General features: G+C 41.0%; 2 protein-coding genes across 4 annotated transcripts in view; one reads left to right on the forward strand and one right to left on the reverse strand.

Annotated features, from left to right (window-relative positions):
- Positions 1 to 15477, forward strand: part of bach2b (BTB and CNC homology 1, basic leucine zipper transcription factor 2b) — a 109403-nt gene extending 93926 nt beyond the window's left edge. For all 3 annotated transcript variants that reach the window (XM_067571677.1, XM_067571679.1, XM_067571678.1), the window contains 2 exons: positions 6872 to 7078; positions 8513 to 15477. In XM_067571677.1, coding sequence (XP_067427778.1) covers positions 6872 to 7078; positions 8513 to 9031 — 726 coding nt within the window. In that variant the 3' untranslated portion in view covers positions 9032 to 15477. The remainder of the gene's footprint in view (positions 1 to 6871; positions 7079 to 8512) is intronic.
- Positions 15478 to 16434: 957 nt separating this feature from the next.
- On the reverse strand, positions 16435 to 20494 carry gja10b (gap junction protein alpha 10 b). The gene is made up of 3 exons (XM_067571897.1): positions 20348 to 20494; positions 18884 to 20230; positions 16435 to 17097 (listed from the first exon to the last, which is right to left on the reverse strand). Exons 2-3 carry the CDS (start codon positions 20207 to 20209, stop codon positions 17059 to 17061), a joined length of 1365 nt encoding a protein of 454 aa, XP_067427998.1. The 5' UTR covers positions 20210 to 20230; positions 20348 to 20494; the 3' UTR covers positions 16435 to 17058.
- Between the last annotated feature and the right edge of the window lie 641 nt (positions 20495 to 21135).

Raw genomic sequence — 21135 nt, forward strand, 5'->3', positions numbered from 1 at the left:
GTATGACTTTGTTTATATATGTATGTGTCAGCCATTGTAGGTGATCAATTACTCCACATAATATCCTCTGTCAAACCTATCGTCTCACACAGTGTTATCTGCCAGCTCCAACTCACTATCACAGGCTGTTGATAAGATTCCTCATCAATGAATGTTTCTCAGATCAGCCTGCTCTACAGTTTATTGCACCAGTCAGTCTAATAGCGGAGGTCACAGAGAGGTACTCACAAAATGAAGCTCAGTGTTAGGTTACTCCTCCTAAGCCTTTATGTGGTGAAGAAATGCTACCTCACGCTTCCTGGGACACTCATTTTCCTACCACCCATCTCTGTAATTCGGCCATACAAACAAACACAGGGAGAAAGCTGGCCTCACTGTGTTTGCAGAGCAAATGGCAGAGGGGGGAAAGCAGCTTTGGTAAAAATAGCTGCAGCCCAGGACTGCGGACTGGACACAATGAATCCCGATGAGGAAGGAAGTTGTTAAAGCGTAGGCCAGTCTGACCGAAGCCTAGTCATTCAAGGTAGCCTGTGTCACTTGAGGTCTCTGGGCAGCTCCCGCTCTGTGGTTATGGACTGTTTCGTTCATATGAGCCACATCTATGTCAAACTAGCAATCCCTTTCACACAACAGTCATCATAGGCTAACTCTAAAAGACACACCATGTAACATCTGAAAGAACAATAACATTCCTCTCTCACAAATGAGAGAGAGTTTGATGTACTGTCCCACTGCGGTTTAGATCTGTCTATAAACTGGTCTAACTTACTATGACAGCAGTATATTGTTCAAGTGATAGTCGGACTCACCTCCTACACAACAGCAATGATGGAATGAACTATTGTTATATTGTGCTTCAGAGAAAATCATGCTCAGTATGATGGGGATATAGGGGTGAAATTAGAAATAAGAGATAAAAATATGGCTTTAGTTCATATGGATATAGATATTATTGTGTAGCTGACATTACTGGGTCAGTTCACACACTTTATGACTCTTCTCTGCTTGTGAATTAATGGCATCATGTTTTAGCAGTTACCATGATCTCATAAATGCCAAATTAAAAGTTGAATCCAATAGCAACAAAACACATTCCCCCATTCAATACACTCTGTGATCAGTACGCTGATGTCTAATGTGAGCTAATAAACTTTAGAGACGTATTGTCCTCTCCACTTATTTTACTCTTGCACTAAGTTTTAGCATTTATCATCATCCCATAATTGCCAAATGGCCATTTTTTAGCCAAAGTTACATAGACTTACTTTAATGGCCTTTATTGTAGCTCTGTTACAGCTTCCCAGCAGAACCATGTCATGACAGGTGACTATCTTATTTCAGTGAGAATACTGGAGTATGCAATCAGCCAATGTTGTCTATGCTGCCACAATCCCACTTGGATTTGACCTTGCCACTGCAACCACCAGAATCTCAGCTGAGGATGTATTACACATCTCTCCACAGCACCATTCGTACCTCAGCCTGTCTCTGTCTCTCTCTTTGTGTCTCTCAGAGCTCCAGTTCCTGGTTGCAGTGTAGGCGTTGAGCTCATTCTAGCGTATCGTCTGGCCACAGCGGTGCAAATATTGATCTCAGAGCGAGTGGGAGGAATGAGGAAGTAGTCCTGATACATCAGCACATTGTTTTATTTTTTCATCAGGCAAAAAATGAACTAGAGTGAACGTGTGACAGGAAGTACACAGACCTTAATATCAGTTCCGCTACCCTTACACAATGCCAGAGAACCTTTGCTCTACTCTAGATATGATGTGGCTGTGGTCTGAGTCCTATTTGCCATTCATACTGATAGCTGTGGAACTGTTTACTTATTTTAGTCACACGTGATAGTGATAATATATGCATGAGATGTCAGATGAAATCCTAGTAACTAGTGCCTTTTTGAAGTGATGTTACTCTTTCATCCTTGAGCACTATGGCATGCAAGCAACATGAAAACATCCATCAGTGTCATCTGGAAAAGGAGTGTGCATTGGAAATACAGTATTTTGAGTCTTGTTTGCACACTGTGTGATATGTGGAAGGAGGCTTATTGAAGTTTAACATTTGGGGGCGTGTTTTCCCATTCATGTACAGCTTAAATCTATATTTAACTTATAAAAAATGTACTTATGGTAATACAGGGAGCCTTATTTTGTAGCCTCCGGAGTACGCAGAGGGAGACTTGTTCAAATTGAGTGAGAGGAGTGTTGTTTAGCCAGGCATTTTACTTTGAAACCTATATTTATCTAGCTTGATGCATGTACAAAAAATGTAGTAACAAGGTAATGAGATATGGTGCCTCTTCATTACCCCCCAAATCGCCCCTGGAGTATCTGCTGCGTCGCTTCGGAGTGCTGAGTGGAGCGGGACAAATATAGAGGCCAAACAGAGGAGATATTTTTGTGCTCTTATTTGTCGTGTCTGCAGAGAGGAAAGAGGTAGTGTGTGGAGTGTGTGATCAGGCTGGAGTAGAGATCCCCAGGATGCTGCTACAGCTGAGTTACTGCAAACTGTACAGTATGTGGGCCCTCGGGGCCAGCTGGGGCACAGAAACTACTCTATTCCTCTTCAGGGCTTTCAATCCTGTGGCAGTCCTGGAAGCACTGAGACATTTAGCATCCAGCTACCTTACAGTGGTAATCTGCGAGATTCTTGTTGTGTTGATTTTGGCGGCGTTGTTGCTGCTTGGCGGTCGGTGCCGTGGGTTATTTTTCACTGACATTCCCAGAAATAACTTAGCAATCAAACAGTAAGTTAGCACTGCAAGTTTCTTGTTTTTGTTTTTATTTTTGTTTTTTGGTGGTGGTGTTTTTCGGTTGTCCTGTTGATTGAATTTGATGCTTTTTTTCTCAGTTAAGTACCCATTTCTTCTTGTGATTATTCCAAACAAACTTTGCTGCCAGTAATGCAAAAAGCATCAGAGGATTTCTCTCTGGAAATATCTACGTGACCCTGAACGCTTGGAACATAAGTGCAGTAAAACAGTTGTTTATTATCTGAAAATGTTGCAGATTATTACTTTAACCCCCGGGACACAACAGTTACCACTGAACCTCTCAACATTATCTTCATTAGAATCTGACTGAGGACATGCATGTATGCTGCTGCTGTATAATCCTGTTTACAAGCATGTGAGATGTAACAGGGTTAATTAAAGAGATAGCATGAAACACTGATGTGCAGGATTCTAAGTGGCACTTTACAAGATAAGATCTTATTTTATTTTGGATTAGATAAGGGACAAGTATTACACAGACCTGGACCAGAGGTGTCAGGCAGGTGTCTCTTAGAAAATTGCTTCAGCTTTTAAAGCAAACTGCCAGAGAAAATATTTGTGTGCTGAAGCCTCGGGGCTTGTTGTGAATGGAGACAGTGCTTTTGTAGTGTAGGGAGTGTTGAGTCTTTAGAGCAGGTCAAGAGACTCCAGGTGAGCGCAGAGCACGGTGACCCCACCCAGTATAGGTCATCCATAGACCCTGCTACAACTGCCCTCAGCTCTCCTCCAGCTGCAGGCTGCCAGCTGTCCAGCCTCACACACTGCAAAAATATCCAGCTCTACTAGTCTTCATATCTCTGGATGTTGTTTTCTTAACCAGCAAAGAAATCAGATTGTTTTACTGCAGTCAGCAAGACTATTAAAGGAATATTTTGGGAAATATGTATACTCATATCGTAGTGCAGAGCTGGAGTCAGAACGTGGTTAGCCTAGTTTAGCATAAACACTGGAAGCAGGGGGAAACTAGCCTGGCTCTATTAAAGGTTTAAAAATACACCTGCCGACACGTCTAAAGCTCACTGAGTTAGTTTAATCTGTACACAAACAGAAATGTAAACATTTGTAGTTTTAGGGGAGTTACAACAGTGTATCCATCCCTCCAGCACTTGTGCAGAGTCTCCAGCTGTAGCACAAGTTGCTAGATGTGGTCAGCGTGCACTGTTTTTGGTTTTGGTCTCTGTACTGGCAACCTCGTGACAGGACGCTGCACACCGTTGCTGCACCTGGCTGTTGTTCACCAACATGTAACTCCCCCTAACAATAAAAATTGTCATTTTAAATTTCAAATGAGATATGCTAATTAGTGAGCTTTGGAGATGTTGGTAAGTGTGTTTTAGAATTTGTGACTTCCTCCCCTGCTTACAGTCTTTATGCTAAGCTAGGTTAACCACAAACTGACTCCAGCTCTGTACTTAACACACAGACATGAGGTTGGTATTGAGCTGCGTATTTCTCAAAATGTGGAACTATTCCTTTAAGGATAATGGTAGGGCAGTATTGTTAGGATTTTATTTAAAGGATCAGTTCAACATTTGGCAAAACAAACCAGTCTAAAATGATCAATCTTGTGACTCTGGGAAACAAAAACTTTTCAAATCACCAGTTTATGAAAATAAACCAGAACTAGTACTGAAAGAAAAGCAGGTGAAAATAATCATCGCCTCCTGAATTTTTCACTTGTCCTACATAAATAGAATTTTGAGACTTGAACATAGATTATTTTTTACCAGTGCACATTGCCAGGACGGAGGCCCAGCACAGTACTGGTCCTGATAACAGATGAGCCCTACTTTTCACTCTGTACCCCATTTGCAGCATAATGACCCAGAGAAAGAGAGTGAGTGAAGGTGGGGAGGAGACACGAAGAGAAAGAAATGTAAATCCAGAACAGTTGGGTGTGAATTTATGACCAGCGTTGAAGCGTACTCTGTCATCCCAGCCTTGCTGCTGAACTGGTTCTCGTGGTGGAGCAGCTAAATTTAGCTGTCCCCAGCGTAACGAGCGACTGGTGGATGAGGGGGAGAAAGAAACCATCGCAAGGTCACAGCGTCTCCTTCCCCCTGTTTTTCTAGCCTGATTCATCCAAAGATCCCATCAGATTCTGTGTCTGGAAAGCGCTGTGCATTATGGTATCTAATCACAAACAGAGTCATCTTCTGCTCTGCTTTAGATGAAGCTGGCAGCTCAGAGTGATGCTTTATAGCTTTCCCCGCGCCTCTCTTTGAGGCTGGAGTTGTCATGCCCTGGCAAAGTAGCGAGAGCCAAGTGTGGCCTTGAAAGCTCGGGCCATTATTTATTCATGTGTCTGCATGCAGATGTCGAGCTGAGATGAGAAATAGGGCTCCCGGCGGCTCAGAGGGCTGCACTTCTAATGAGGAAACTCAAGCCATTCTCTCTCTCTCAGGGATAGATTGACATCTAGATTTGCTCTTCAGTGAGGAGTAATTTCGATTCTGTCATGAGTAGGCACCTTGCTTTATCCCCCTGAGTGCAACGCTTACACCAGGTGACGCCTCAGCCACTGCTGTGTACCGTCTGGTGTAGAAACGGAGCTGCGCTGCCTCTGCTGCAGACGAGTAAGCGGGTAAGGGTCTCCGGGGAGCATCTGGCCCTGCTCGAGCAGCCAGGTACAGGTACAGAGTATGGAGTCACATCACTCGCTCCTCTTTCTCCTCTCTTCCTCCTTTGTTTGACTTTGTTCTTCCTGCACTCCACAGAGGCAGCCACAGAGAGGGAAAGGGGAAGAGAGGGGAGAAAGAGAGAGCTGCAGCTCCTCTCATCTCTGCCAAGCTCTCCGGCTGTCTTCCTCTGGCTCTTTGTTATGCCTCCACTGCTTCCCTCGCTGCCTAAAGCTACAGCTCCCTGGTGCACACAGATACTGCTGGGGTGGATCTGCCTATGATGTGCTTATCATAAGGTTTGCCATCACCTGAGGGAGAGAGGATGATTTATTGTTGCTCTCCAAACTGAGAGAAAGAGACCAAACACATGCAACCTTGATATGTTGTCATATCAGCAGAGAAATATCACATGGTCTTCTGATTTTGGTTCGTGTTCCTGTGCCAAATCACTGCTTCTGCATTTATCCCACTAATTCTTTTGTTCTTCAGCCGTGAAGACTGCTGCTAGTTGCCGGTGCAGATATTCATGCCCCCAGAAATCACCTGACACTGATTTGGATCAGGTTGACAAGTCACTGCCCCCCTCAATCTGTCATGCTGGCACCTTTCCAGGTGCTAAGGGACAGATGGAGAGGGACTCTTTTCTTGGATCACCTTTTCCCCTCTGCTTGAGATTGTGCTACATGTTAAATATGAGGCTGAGAGAGCTGAAGTGCTGCTCTGTGTGGCATGTGGAGCAGTGCTCTTTTGCCATCTTGTGCTCAAATGGAGTAACTGTCTTATGCCAGTATAGGCATCAATGGTACATTGATTCACCTACGTGTAATGGTCCTCTGTTTAGAGTGCCTGGTGAATTAAGCCATAATCCTTCATTGACCTCCTTTGTTTAATCACAGAGAGAATGTGTATAAAAGAGAAGCAGTTAGTTAACGAGTTAGAGATGTCTTTTTTGCTGTTGATGTGAATTTTCAATGCAAAGTCCTGAATTTGCCACCAAAATTAAATTAAATTGTATTAAATACAACTGTAACTAAGGGCTGTAGATAGGATTGTAGAAATGCTGAAGCTATGAGTAGAAATCTGGGGAAATACCAAATGCTGATGTATTTTTGGCAAATTTACACATTTTGACTATGAAAAAAATACCCGAATCCCCCTTAAAAAAAACCCGTCATGTAATTTCTGTTTATACAATATAAATCCCACATGAGGTTGTTCAAACCTGAAACTTTCCCAGACAGCCCTGAATGCAGTTTGTGAGTAAAGTCAAAACAAAACAATAAAAAACATTAAATTAGCAATTTCCATTTCCATTTATCCACTTGGTAATGGATTAATCACTGTCAAAAGTCTATAATTATTCCAGTGGCTCACTTCAGTTAATTTTGTACATTAACTGTATAAACAACTGACATCCACCTTAATAAATACTCACATAAAAGACACCTGTCTGATGTTTTTCTTCCTCTTCCAGGTGAAGCTCCCTTTCCCTGTAGATCAAATCACAAATCTTCCACGGAACGACTTCCAAATGTTGGTGAAAATGCACAAACTGACCTCGGAGCAGCTCGAGTTCATCCATGACATGAGGCGGCGGAGTAAGAACCGTATCGCGGCGCAGCGCTGCCGCAAGAGGAAGCTCGACTGCATCCTGAACCTGGAGTGTGAGATCAGAAAACTGGTGAGTGGACCGCTTCCACCTGCACACTGTCACCATCTGTCATCAGACACAACAGTGATCTCACCTGCTACCTGGACCGAGTAAAGGAAATGATGATGTAATGAAATATGATCTCTCAGATGGTGTTGTTTAGAGCAGCTCCATCCTGTCAGCACGTTCACACCACTGGAGTGCCCTCTGGTTGCCATGCTGACGGTGTAGCAGTGTGTGGGCTGGTGAAGCTCTGGCTCAGTCTGTAGGCTACTGTCATGCTTGAAGTCTTTGATTTGTTGTGTCATTCTCCTGAAATATTACACCAGTCTGTTAAAAGTTTTATGACAATAATAATAGTAAACTTTTAGCACCTTTTATCCATGATATACAGCTCAAAGGTCTCGCAGACTGGCCTGCTCTAAATGCATGCAGGCAGAAAGAGCGTATCATGATGTAAGAGAAGAATTATTTCCCACCTGATAGTTGATAACCTCATAAAAAATATATTGTTTTTAGCAGTATTTGAGATTACACAATATGACAGGAACACTAAGAACATGGGCTTTGTCGGCCTCTAGTGGCAGCATGATGGAAATGCAACAATATCATACTTTTTTTTTTTTCTTTCACAACACTATCCAAGCAACAAAATAATATTTCATCATATGAAACACTGTAATCATAATATTGATTTTGTTTGTAATTTTTTGCCAAGAACAAAGCTTTTTAGCCTTTAAAGCAGAAATGATTTGGTACATATGTTACTAGTGAATGGAATTTCAAGAACCATCAGTGTTAGGAAATATATAACAACACACATTCGTCAGTTTTTAGTGTCCCTCAGAAACTCGTGTTGTTGCATTTCTGTATTTGCAGTGCCATATGTGCATCATCAGATTGGTGAACGTGTTTCTCAATGTGCTTGTGTTTATTCATTTGTTTGATTTTTTTTCTAAATGCTGCTTATGTCTTGCAGATCGTTTCTTTTTTTGTTTGTGTTTTGCATACTTGCTGGTGTTGATTTAACCCGGACACCACATGTAAATCACTCCCTTCCTCATACCTAGTGCACTGTATTTACTTTCTCTGATTTTATTTGAGTGTTGGGTCTGTGGTATGTACACTGCTTGTTGCTAAAAAATACCACAGTGCATTGTGGGATACATTACAATGTGCAATCCATTACAATCTGATGACTCAGCTGACTGATCAGTGTCCAAAATCTCAATTTATTGTTCCATAAAGAGACAAATACCAGTGGTTTATGGAATAGTGAGTGACAAACTGACAAACACAGCCTAACAGAAGTTCAAATACTGAGTGTTTTATTAGTAAATGCCTGTCACTGCTTACAAGCTCAGTAGACAGTGAGTAGGAGCGTTTTCTACTGCTTACAGTCAAAGTCTGCCTTATTCTCTGAACCTCTAAAGTGAGTCATATTATGTGTGTGTGTGTGTGCAGGTGTGTGAGAAGGAGAAGTTGCTGACAGAGAGGAACCAGCTGAAGGCTTGTATGGGTGAGCTGTGGGAGAACTTCTCCTGTCTGTCGCAGGAGGTGTGCAGGGACGTCCAGCTGAGCCCAGAGCAGGTCCAGTCTTTACACCACTACTGCCCAGTGCTGCGGCCCGCCAACTCCACTGCCGGCAGCAACGCTGCCCATGAGCCCAAGCCTGCCCCCAGACCCGCCCCCGCCCCCACCACCACCACCACCACCACCACCAGCATCGACCTCACCACCCACTCGGGCTCGGCCACACCGGAACCCAGCCTCCACGGGTCGCCAGGCCCTTCGGAGAGTGAGCCCGACTCGGCCGTCAGAAACGGGGCGGACAGAGATATGGACGGCCAAGACGCCAGCTTGTACACACAATCAGGGCTGTCCGTGGAAAAATCCAACCAGACGGTAACAGTTGATTTCTGCCAGGAAATGACTGACAAATGTACAACTGATGAGCAGCCAAGGAAGGACTGCACCAAGTAGTGGTGGTTCTCTGTGTTGTTGTTTTTGATGTTTTTTTTTATTATTTAATTTTACTCTTCTGACAAACCCTCTCTTGGGGTTGTTGAGACGGTCAGCCTCTGCCAGTGTTCACTGAAAAACAAGCTTTGTTTGTATTTATGTCTTTTTGTGCTGTCAGTTTTTTGTCTTTTTTTTTTTCTTTTTTTTTGAACGGTTGACACTAAAGTTGTCTTAACAGCAGCAATACTGTTCTCCAGGTATTCTCCTCTTACCATGACAGAGTGGGAACTTCTCACCAAACCCTTACAATGGTGCTATACTCGCCCCGGCAGCAACCTCTACAGTGGAGACTCTGTTCTTCATATCTCACACATCACAACTCAAAGTTGAACCTCATCGGACCTAAACAGCAGCTCTCTTTGTCTCTCTGTGTACCAACAGTATCTCTGTTCTTGCCTTTCTCTCTCTTTTTCCCACTCTGTCTCTGTCAATCTTCTCTACCTCTTTCTGTCTCTCTCTCTCTCTCTCTCTCTCTCTGGTTATTCTCTCGCTATATCTCAGAGGCCCTTTTCGTCACAGCAATTCAAACTCAGGAAAAAGAAAATCCTCTGAATGTTCAACCTAATTCATGAAAAATGAGAATACAGCTTCTGTACGTGAGGAAGTTGCGATGCAGTTAGACTGTAAAATGTTCATATGCAAAAATGTCTTCAAGCGTCTCGCATTTGTATTTCTGTACAGGAGAACTTTGTACAGGCTGTAAACCGAAAACATTCCTCCTTTGCCTTCCTCAGCACTGAATTGAAAGGAAAAAAAAGATTTTTGCAGGCAGTTAAATGGCTATTTTTTCTCCCACTCATCAGCAATACCATTGTATTTGGATGTTGTAACGGTGACTTTCAAGTGCTTGTTTGGCAGAAATGTATATAGTATGGAGCATGATGACTGTAACAGTGATTTTGTACAGGTAGAGGCTTAGATGTTTCTTTTCACCGGGGTTATATCAAGCACCTTTTTGCTAAGGGAAAATCTTTGCTTTGCTGTTTCCTGTCCTGCCTAATGAATATTCCCCATCATGGTGGGTGTTCTTATACTCAGGAAATCAGCTCAAGACACATTTAAACACACACATACAGTACATACAGACACATGCGCCAACACACACACATGTCAGATTTTGAGCCCCATGCATGTATAAAAGTTAGACGTTCAAGACGTGTTTTTAACGCGCGGCTCAGGCCAGCTCCTCTCCACCCTTGACTCCTCTTTAAATGTGAAAAAAAAGCGTTCTGCCTTGTGTTTTTGGAGGAAATCTTATTTCTTATCAGTATTTAAAGATATTTTTTAAAATTAGACTTAGTTCAGGCACTTTGTTTCCAGCCCCAGGCGCTCAGAGCCATTTAGCACTTCTATGAGGGTCTTTGTCTTTGTTTCAGACCCCTTAAAATTCTGAGACTGGAGCACTTAAATTGGCACTTCAAGAGGAAACATCTTGCTGATATAACTATATCAATATACAGTAAAGAAAAAAATTCTATGAAGAACACGTATCGGAAACCTCTCTTAACACAAAAGAAAGCTAATGTTTTAGTATCAGAGTGTTCACTCCTTATATTTGTATTTCTTTAGGAATTGAATAAGCTAATTCAGAATTCATTTGACGTGAAAGCAGTGTATGTGTTGTCCAAATGATTGAGTAACAATCATATAAAATAGTAACATGTTTGCCCTAATTGTGCATTTGTTTGAACATCCTATTTGGTGATGTGCATGCATGCTGCCTATAGCTATAAGCCTAGTTAGTTTGTCTAGCTTCTGTTTGCCTCGTAAGTTCTCTCTGGAGCAGTCTGCCTTTAAAATTATATATTTTTTAAATTAATTATTAATGTATAAACAAGCTGAGTTATCTCGACGGTTGAATTCAATTAGAATGTGAAGCTTTATTCGTTGCTCTTTAAAGCCCCAATCCAAAATGGTGCCCCATGTTGATGTTACCTCCAGGCTAGCTGCTCTTCCACTAGCTTCTGTAACTCAACACAATCTCTTTTAGCATTTCTTTCATTGGTTTTTCAAAACAAATTTAAAAAAAGGAATTGTGTTCTTGGAGTTTACTATCCAAATCGGCATATACTACAACACCTGCTATTAGAATTTGATCCCTTTGTGATTCTAATAAAGTAAACAGTTGGCTTGTTAGCATACAGAAAACAGCGTTCATGAAGTTTTACCAGCATGGCAGCCCCCAACATAAGTCATCATAGCGGTTAGTTTATCCATGGTATCCACCAAAGCTCTCTTCTAATATGTAGCGGACGTTCAGCCCCCTCTCTCCTGCTATTATCACAACCATGTCCAAACTAGCTGCGCTCAGTCAAAGGGCCCTCTGTCAAGCTGGAGACATTTAACCCGCTTGTGGTAAATGTTCATTGAAGGCAGCTGAAAACTGAAATACTTTTTCAACTAACATCATTTTATGTAATTTACTGTCATTATGGAGTCAACCACATGGCATACCGCGGACGATGGTTATGTTGAAGGGATTTCTAGCTTTTTACCACTTTACTTTATTACAGATGTCAGTGTGATTTTGAACAAAGTTTTCTTTCTTCTGGACCACAACCAGAAAATTCTGGTTTTACTTTGAAAACTGATTCATTGTGAGTTTCTGTAACATAGACCTCAAGTGTAACAGCCTCACGTCACACAGTTGTGTGTTTATTGGATGTTCATTTGAGCAAAGAAAAAGATTTTAAAAGAGACACATAGGATTCATTTGCTCATACAAACTGGGATACAGAAAAGAGAAACATTTAATTTGCAGATACTTAAGCAGATTTGTAACATTAAACTACAAATTTTGTCAGCAATGCTGATAAATACCCCTAATGTTAGACACCTCTTCTGGTTTGGGAATTTAATCAAAGCTAGGTAGTCTCACCTGAGTGGCCAGTTTACAACCCTAACTATTTGAATTCATGTTCACCACTAATATATATTGGATTCCATGAATTCCAAAAACTTCAGGGTTCTGTTCCAGAGTAAGAAAAACTCATTCAAAATCACATTCTCAATATATAATACATTTGTAATAATGCAAATTACTAAAAATCCATTTACAACATAACCTTGTTCCACATACCAATATGTCATTAAAATGACATAGAGTTCAAATTCTAGTAGAAAGGGCAGTAGTTTACTAATTTATCTTAGAATATAATAGCTATCAATAAAGAATAGACAGTAGGTAATGTAGATAATGAATAGCTAGCCTAGCAAAGAGCCACACCCCCTGTCACCCACCCATCCCCCCAAAAACATTGGTTCATTTTTTCTAATGTGTGTAGGCTCAAAGGCAGTGTTTTATTACTTTTCAAGATTATTTTTAAGGTATAAATTTAATTCCTGAAAAATCTGTATGGTCAGAAAAATCTTGGATTGGGGCTTTAAGGCTTGGATTAAATGTTGAAATTGAAAAAAAAAAAACATTTGAAGTTCTCCCCCCGACTTTTATTGATGTAAATTTTAGATGTAGTTTAAAATCTGGTCTCACATGTGAGACTGTTTCTGTTATACAGCCACAGAGTAACTCTTAAGTGTATTTTATAAACCTGTCTTTACATTTTTAAAAGACTGGTCCCTATTTTGTAGATGACATAGACACACACGCACAAACACATGCACCCACACACATACAGTATATATCCATACAATAAACAAACACACAGTACATACATTGTGGCACAGCCTGAGGTGGGAGCAGTTGTGGTTCTTCATCGACTGGTGTGATTTCTCGTGTTTGTTCAGCCCTTTTTTCCTATTTGTGCTCTTTTCATTCTTGTACACATATTTACTGAAGCAGAACAGTATTTGCCCATGTGGAGGTTCTACCAGGTTCAAGCCAGAAAATTCAAGTGAAACCCTCTACATCACTGAAGCTTCTTTTCTGCAAACATTATGCAACTCATTTTCTGTTCATGTACTTTTTTTTTAATTTGCTTCACCTTAAATTGAGGAGGCCCAGTGTTGCATTGCAGAGCACAGACTCTTCAGCTTTATGTTTTTCTGTTTGGAGAAAGTTTGTATTGTAGCAACTGTTGTAACAAAGGCCCCAGGGTATCTCCTCAGATACCCTAATAATCCCACAATGATCACTATCTTCTGGTTTTTCCATAGCAGAATTTCTATTACATCTGCTGTATGTTGTTAATTCAGCTTAAACCCATAGATTCTCATAGAGTTATGAAGAGATCTCTCCAGTCAGAAAAGCTTTTTGTCCAGACCTATAAACTCTTTGGCTTGCTGCATGCTCCAACACTGGCTGTTTGGCAAAAGTACAACAACAGGGATACTCAGTTTCAATGGTGAGATGAGTTAATGTCAACATCCTAATTACATCTTTAAAAAACATAATTTCTACTGTTGTTCAAAGGGTTAGTTCACTCAAATTACCAAAAAACCTCTGGTGGTATCTCGCCATGCAGATAGTGTTGGTTTTACTTGTCCAGTGCTCACACCACTGAAAAATTACATTTTAAAAACACAATTCAAAAAGTTCACCCCCATTAAGATAACTCCAGATAACTCAAAACTACCCACATGGCCAGATACCAGTAAGTGAGAAAAATTATTTTTTTAAATTTGGATGAACTGACCATTTAGTGTCTCAGGGTGCCATTTGAACCTGCTCTCCATATCACTCTGAAGCAGACTTTTTTTTTCTTTTTGAGAGTAAAACAAAAACTCCCTTAAAAATAAGTTATTTTCACTTAAAGCTGCATTAATTCATTTTCTGGCCACTTGAGGGCAGCAGAACATGCTGTAAACAAGACACTGACATATTATCACCCTATGAAGTTGTTAACAACGTTTTAGCATACAGTTGCCTATTTATCCATCAAGTAGACACAGAGCAACATCAGCATTTATTTGGAGTCATGTTTGTGTCCACCTCAAGAAAATACGCCCAATATTCACTCTCCTTTTAGCTCTGTTTTGGTCTCCACCAACTCCTGAGAATCTGGCTCTTCAGCTGCTAAATGCTCCATTATGTTCACCAGCTAGTCTCTAACTGTGTCTGTCTGCTGTTTGGTGCTGCGCAAGTAGTATGCAGAGCTTTCTAGCTAAAAACAGCTGCCTTCTGCTGTGGGCCTGAAACAACTGAAAACACGGTTGATGAGGGTGAAATTTGCGGGCAGGACAACCAAAACAATGAGCTACAAGAGACTCAAAATCTCTGGAAAAGCTTAGGGAAATTACAGTCTGGTGATACAGTAATTACCTGTGACCCCTTTGTCATTACACATTTTACTCATTGTTGACATAAAAAAAATGATTAGTGCAGCTTTAAATTGATTCCAAACATAGAAAATACATTGAATGAATCTAAGAATTTGATACGTAGGTATGAGGAATCCTCCAGGTTACTTTGTCAGGTCATATGTGACAATATTTGTTTATAACCATTACAACAGACTGATTTAAGTCAACAATTTTACTCTTGCTGTAACTCTGTAATTGAATGCTCTTACCTTTTTGCTGTGTATTAGTCTTGTTTAGTTACATTTTTTGTTGCTGCTTCTCTGAATCAAACACTGGCTTTTCAACTCCAAAGGTTGTTCTATAAAAGAATATGAACAAAAACATGCCTTTCTCAGATTGCTCAACTTTATTGAAAAAAAAAAAATCTGGTATCCTGGTTGAATGTGCAGGCTGAAATCATTGAGTAAAATATAAAAATGGAATATGTTTACAAATAGGTGTCATGTCATGTTTGATCAATTTTTGCCATGTAAAATTGCTCGGTTCAATTGGACTGGTTCTTGGTGTTGTGTAAAGAGACAAAGAATGAGTTTCCTCACCTTGTCTTTAATCCACCTTTTGGGATGGGTCAACATTACATGGATACAAGTGCACCTCCGATATTTGCCTTAGAACTTGCAGAGGCCATAGTTCACATTCAAGCGAAGTGAGTGTATGCAGGGGCCTGGGCCCCCATCCCTGAGTCACCAGTGCGGACTTTCTCACACTTATCTACCTGTGAAATCCTTCATACCTCTCATTACTGGTCAATGACTGTATCAGCAAACTGCATCAGGTGTTTTTTCTACATGCTTTTTACACAGATTATATGGATTATTGTATTAGTAGATTTTGGTGCATCATTTTTAATGTAATAGCTCTTAAGCTTGTAGTTCAAGTTGTTGTTTTTTTCTTTCATTTTTCTAGATGACTGTTTGTGTTAATATTGTCAATTTGAAATAGCTGTTATTTGCTTATTCTCTACTAAGAGTTCTTACCTTTATAATTTTTAAATGCTACATGACCCTAATTAATTAAAATGACTTAACCATTGTAAATACGGTATTGTGCAAACCCCATTTTCATTCATTTCAATTGCTAGTGTTATATAAATGACTTTTTTGTCTAGACACCATTTCTCTTTATGAAATAAAGAAACATGCATATCATGCTGTTGTTTTGTGGATGTTTTTGCCTGAGTGTGTCTTTTCATGACAAAATGTTTGTTTTTGTTTTTGTTTTTTGCCACTTGGGGGCAGCAGAACAAGCTGCAAACACAGTACTACACCTTATAAAGTTTAGATGGTGAGCGTATTTGCTAACTTTGTCAGTCTGCTGTTTGGTGCCGGGCCGAGGCTTCAGCAGTCTGAGTTAGTCATATCAAGTGGATATCTGACACATTTACAGTCTTTTTAGCTTCAAATTCCCTCTTTGTGTTTCCTCGGACAGTGTTTCCCTGTTGAGCTGTGGTGGAAGTATAGTAACAAAAAGAGGGACTTTGTCACTAAAAAGACTGTAACGTTGAAAGATATCTACTTGATTTGACTCATTTGGATGCTGAAGCTTCATATGAGCTTCAGATAAACTTTTAAATACATTTTTGCAGGTCAAGAGGGTCAACAGGGGCACGTAGCTCAATTTTGTCCTGAGGCTTCCTAGTCAGTTAAACCAGTCCTGCATTGGATCATTAAATTGAATTGGGGTCATCCTCTGGGGAAGCTGCCCATTTATTATCTTATAAATCATATAAAATTAAGAATCTGACCAAAGGTGGAGAAGTGTGAAGGTCAGGTAATGGACAGAATGGACAGAAGTCCTTTAGGAGAATGAAAATTACATAGCAATATAATTTTTCAGTAACATTCATGTGTGTGAGTAAACGTTTCGACCATTGAGTCATCACTATCAGCCCAGTTAATCTCATCCGACCATGTAGCTTTGTATCCACAAGAAATGTTATAATAACCTGACAGAATAGCTGTATAAACTGCTGTGGAAAGAAAGTTTTGGACAAAGGTTGACCAACTGAGTCACATAACTGTCTTCAGGACAAAAAATGCACTGTAATCTTTATTAGAGTCATTCCAGACTAAAAAACATATCACACAGACAAATCAGTCTGGGCGTACTGAGGAGGGGAAAGTGTTTAATAGAAAAAAACAGAAACATTCACAATAAAAGCTGACATTTGTCAGATATATTCATGCTAGGCTAGTCTCAATCGAAACGAAATGTTGAATTTGAAGAGCCCTTTTTTTTCTCCAGCTCATTCTGTATGATAAACCATAAACACTGGTATAAAGAGTTCTCTCATCTTTTTTGTGGTTGCAATTTCCACAATCTGTAATTACAATCTTCTGTCAAATATCTTTGCGACAGGCCTCATTTTATGAGCCTTCACATATGTTTTGAGCCAAATATAATTTTGATTCATATTTGATTTGTTGTCTCCACAAACCCAACCCTAAATAGCAAGTTGCTTGCAAACTAACAATATAAAATTAATGAGAAGCTGGAGATATCATTGTACACAACATGAAGCAAAGTATTAAGCATTGTCTGTGGAATGTCATGTGAGTAAAACTGAACTGAAGCTCTTGTTCATGCATGATACATACTGTATAAACATACTATGAAAACATAACGTTGCAGTTGAGAGAGGATGAGATTCGCTTTGCGATCAGGATCCCTCGGCCCCTTTAAAACTCCTACATGCCTCCAACTTTGTTCCCAAAACCATCATTTTCAATTTACTTTTTCATGATGGAAGACAGCTCCAGGATCATGCTCTGAAAGAAAGAAAAATACATTGTTATTATTCAAATCACAGACACAAACACATCTCTCCTGACAGCAGCTGAAAATCTTGTTTTCCTGACCTCCAGCTGACCCTGACCTCCAGGTGTAACCTCTCACCTTGCTGCAGTGATGTAGAAGTGTATTCCAGGGTGCATCACTGACCACACCCATCAGTGATGCTGACTGTGATCAGTGCAACAGACTGGAAACTTTAAACCAGAGCAGGCAGGGAAACATGCATTTCACCTGGTTTTAAATTACTCTTATTATTTCCCATTTTCCTCACATTTTTTCTTCAGAGTGTTTTCCCAAGAGCATTTCAGATTTTAAATGTTCCAAATTTCCCATGTAATAAGGGGTTGAAAAAAATAACAAAGAAATCTAAACATAATAATTAATAATATTTTTTTTTCAGATTTTTCTACAATATTTGCATTTTTACTTGTGAAATACTTGATAGTTTAATCTCTTAAGGTCTCTAAGTTTAAAAAGGGAAAATCACTCTTCTCACTTGTCTGAAGTGGGTGTGACTTAGTTGGAAAAAAGTGATGTCATGTACTTCCATGAATCAATCACAATTTAACAAAATTTTAATCAAAATATGACTAAAATTGTGGAGTTGTTGCCCATGTTGCCAGGACCAATGTCATAGAAATCTGATCAAACTGATCAAACCACACCCACACAGTTAAAGTCTAAATTAATCATACTTATGGGTGTTAGGGTTAGGGGTTAGGGTTAGGGTTTGAAACCAAGTTTTCAGGGTCATTATATGACGGCAAGCCTCCAAAAAAACAGTGAAACCACTGGTCTTGTGTGTGTGTGTGTGTGTACCAGGTATTCCTCATGTTGTGGGGATATAAATCTGTTTAGACAGTCATGTTGTGGGGACTGGCCTCCCTTACTGGGACAAAAAGCAAGTCCCTAAACACAAGGTTCCCCTACACACTTGGAAGGGGAGGTGGAGGGAAGGGGTATTCATTTGATTGCAATCTGCAACCTCACTGCTATATTAAGGTAAATTTAGGCTAAGGTTAGGGTTAGGGTTAGGGTTAGGGTTAGGGTTAGGCATGTGGTGGTTAGGGTTAAGGTTAGGATAAATCTCCAGGAAATGGCTGTAAGTCAATGTAATTTCCTCCAAAGTGATAGAAACAAAACTCTGTGTGTGTGTGTGTGTGTGTGTTGGTGGCAAAACACTGGATGAATTTTTACGAATAATTTCAATTATTTAAAGGGTAAGTTCACCTAAATTACAAAAAAATGTTTTCTCACTTACTGCTAGTGGAATCTATCCATGCAGATAGTTTTAGTTTTATTTGTCCAGGTTTTGAGATATCTTTCTCTTTGATTCTTGCCTCTTTTAGTTTGTGGTGCTTGACAGCACTTGAGGTAAGTAAGAAAACACGCTTTTGTTTTGTTTTTTGTCATTTTGATACATGTTAAAGAGCAACTTAACAGCAGTTGTTTGCTAACCCCCAGTAGCATAGTTCTGACCTTCCTGCAGTGATGTACAGGTGTACTCCATGGTGTGTCAGTACACTCTGACATCACTGCTGGATGTGATTACAGGTGCAATAGAGCACACTTTTGAACACACCCAGCTGACTAAGGTGCAACAGATTTCAAACATTCAACTAGAGCGGAACACTGCTTTTTAAGTCTGGAGTTAAGTTACATATTCAGCTATATTCATCAGACAGCCAAATAGTGACATTTGTTGCTTTAGGTACTTCAGATAAAACGTGACTGGATAATCATTTTCTGATCTGTTCTCACCATGGACATCCTCCTCCCGGCGGCTGGAGGTGGGGGGGTCATCACCGGACTCTCTCCCTGGTTGAGGTGCTGGGCCTCGACGTCTGTTCCACTCTGAGAATCGGCGCTATCAGACGGAGTGGCCAGCTTTCCCTCCGACATTCCTCTGGACATGAAACTGCACTTCCTGGCGGTGGGGTAGTGGTCGCTCTCCGGAGAATCACTCATGTCACTGAGCTCCTTACAGATACTCACTCGGCTCTGCTTCCTCTGCGCGTTCCTCAGGGCTGCTGGGATCTCCATGTGGCTGGCCATCAGTGTAGGTCGAGGTTCTGCGTACTGTGGCTGGCCGGAGCTGTGAGGTCCGTTGGACTCTTCACTGCTGCATGACTTCCTGTTGTCCAGAGTGTAGCGCCGCTCCACAGCCCCCAGCTGCTGCAGAGCCTGCTGGTTGGAGCTGTTCAAAGTCTCCCCATGAGCATCAGACACAACAGAGCAGGTCATCTGTGTGAGCTGCATCAACCTTTGTGGTGAGGAATTAGTGAGCACGCAGACCTGCTGCACCATAGAGTTTTTCTTTGACCTGTACACGCTGTCATCATCTCCATATTTGTATCCATACAAGCTTTGTTTGATCTTCTTCACTCCCAGATGGAAGATCTCTAGGAGGTTGAGGAATAAAGAAACTCCGGCAATAACCAGCATGAAAACCATGAAAATGTTCTTCTCTGTTGGTCGTGACACAAAACAGTCGACACTGTTGGGGCAAGGCAACCGTTCACATTTGTAGAGAGGAGACAGTCCAATGCCATACAGAGCACACTGACCTATTATAAAACCCACCTCCACCACAGACCTGGTCAAGATATGGAAAACATATGTGCGCAGCAAGGAGCCTCGAAGGGGAGCTTTCCTTACTTTCTTCTGTTCATCTAGTTTCCTGAGCTCTCGCTCTATTCGCTTATGATCCTCCTGCGCAGGGTCTGTCCCCTCCAGCTCAACTTTCAGACAGGCTTTCTTCTTGTGCCTCTCCTTCTCAAGGGTCCTCAAACGGTACAAAGCATGCCCCATGTAGACCAGAGAGGGAGAGGACACGAAGATGATCTGAAGGACCCAGTAGCGGATGAGGGAGATGGGGAAAGCCTGGTCGTAGCAGACATTCTTGCAGCCAGGTTGCTCTGTGTTGCAAACAAATTCACTCTGCTCATCATCCCAGACGTCCTCAGCCGCCACACCAAGCACAAGCATCCGGAAAATGAAGAGGATGGTGAGCCAGATCTTCCCCACGATGGTGGAATGAATATGGACCTCTTCTAAAATACTCCCTAATAAGTTCCAATCCCCCATCTTGTGTTACATTATTATTTGCTGTCATCGAAGAAATAATCACGAGTAGCCAGTTAGATCAACAAGCTTTTAGAGACTATTCAGTTAACTTTTACGATGGGAATATTAAACATGCAATAAAAAACTTGCTTTACTTACATTTTTCTAGGGTGCTTGTCTCATGTGCTTCAACGTAAAGCCATCATGAAAGAGCAGATTCATTTGTGGAGACATCGGGGCTTATTTGTTGTCCCTTAGAGACAGACGAGACCCCACTGTGCAGTGTAGCTGACACTATTTCAGTGCTCCAGTTTGCAGTGATTGATCCACCACATGACCCTATAATGCCCTGAGGTTAGTTTCACCCTGCCACTTTTAACAGGACACTACATTGGAAATAGCACCAACTGAGATGTCAATACACAGCCAGGCACAATGTTTTCAACTTTCTTGCTTGTGATGTAAAACATGTGACCAAAAGTAAGTGGACACTCATGTCCATGGGCCTTTTTCTTGGGCTGTTTTTGTGGCTTGGGTTTATGAATGAAGGGAAATCTTAATGTTCCAAGATACATTGATATTTTAGACAAAAGTCTTATTCTAACTGTATGGCAACAGTTTGTGTTTGTTCCTTTCCTGTTTCAACATGACATTTGCACAAAGCCAGCTCTATAAAGAAATGGTTTCCCAGTTCGATGTGGAAGAATGTGACTGGCCTGCAGAGCCCTGACCTCAACCCTGTACAGCACCCATGGGATGTTGGAAAGCAGACTGTGAACCAGACCTTATCACCCATAACACCAGTGTTGGACTGCACTAATGCTCTTGTGGCTGAATGGGAGCAAGTCCCTGCAGCCAGGTTCCAACATCTGAAACCAGCATAGTAAAGGCATAGTGGAAGCAGGTTGATGAGCATGGTTTGGGATATGTCTAATGTCTGGATGTCT

This window comes from Thunnus thynnus, chromosome 18 (assembly GCF_963924715.1).
Source record: "Thunnus thynnus chromosome 18, fThuThy2.1, whole genome shotgun sequence".
In the NCBI taxonomy this organism is placed as follows: domain Eukaryota; kingdom Metazoa; phylum Chordata; class Actinopteri; order Scombriformes; family Scombridae; genus Thunnus; species Thunnus thynnus.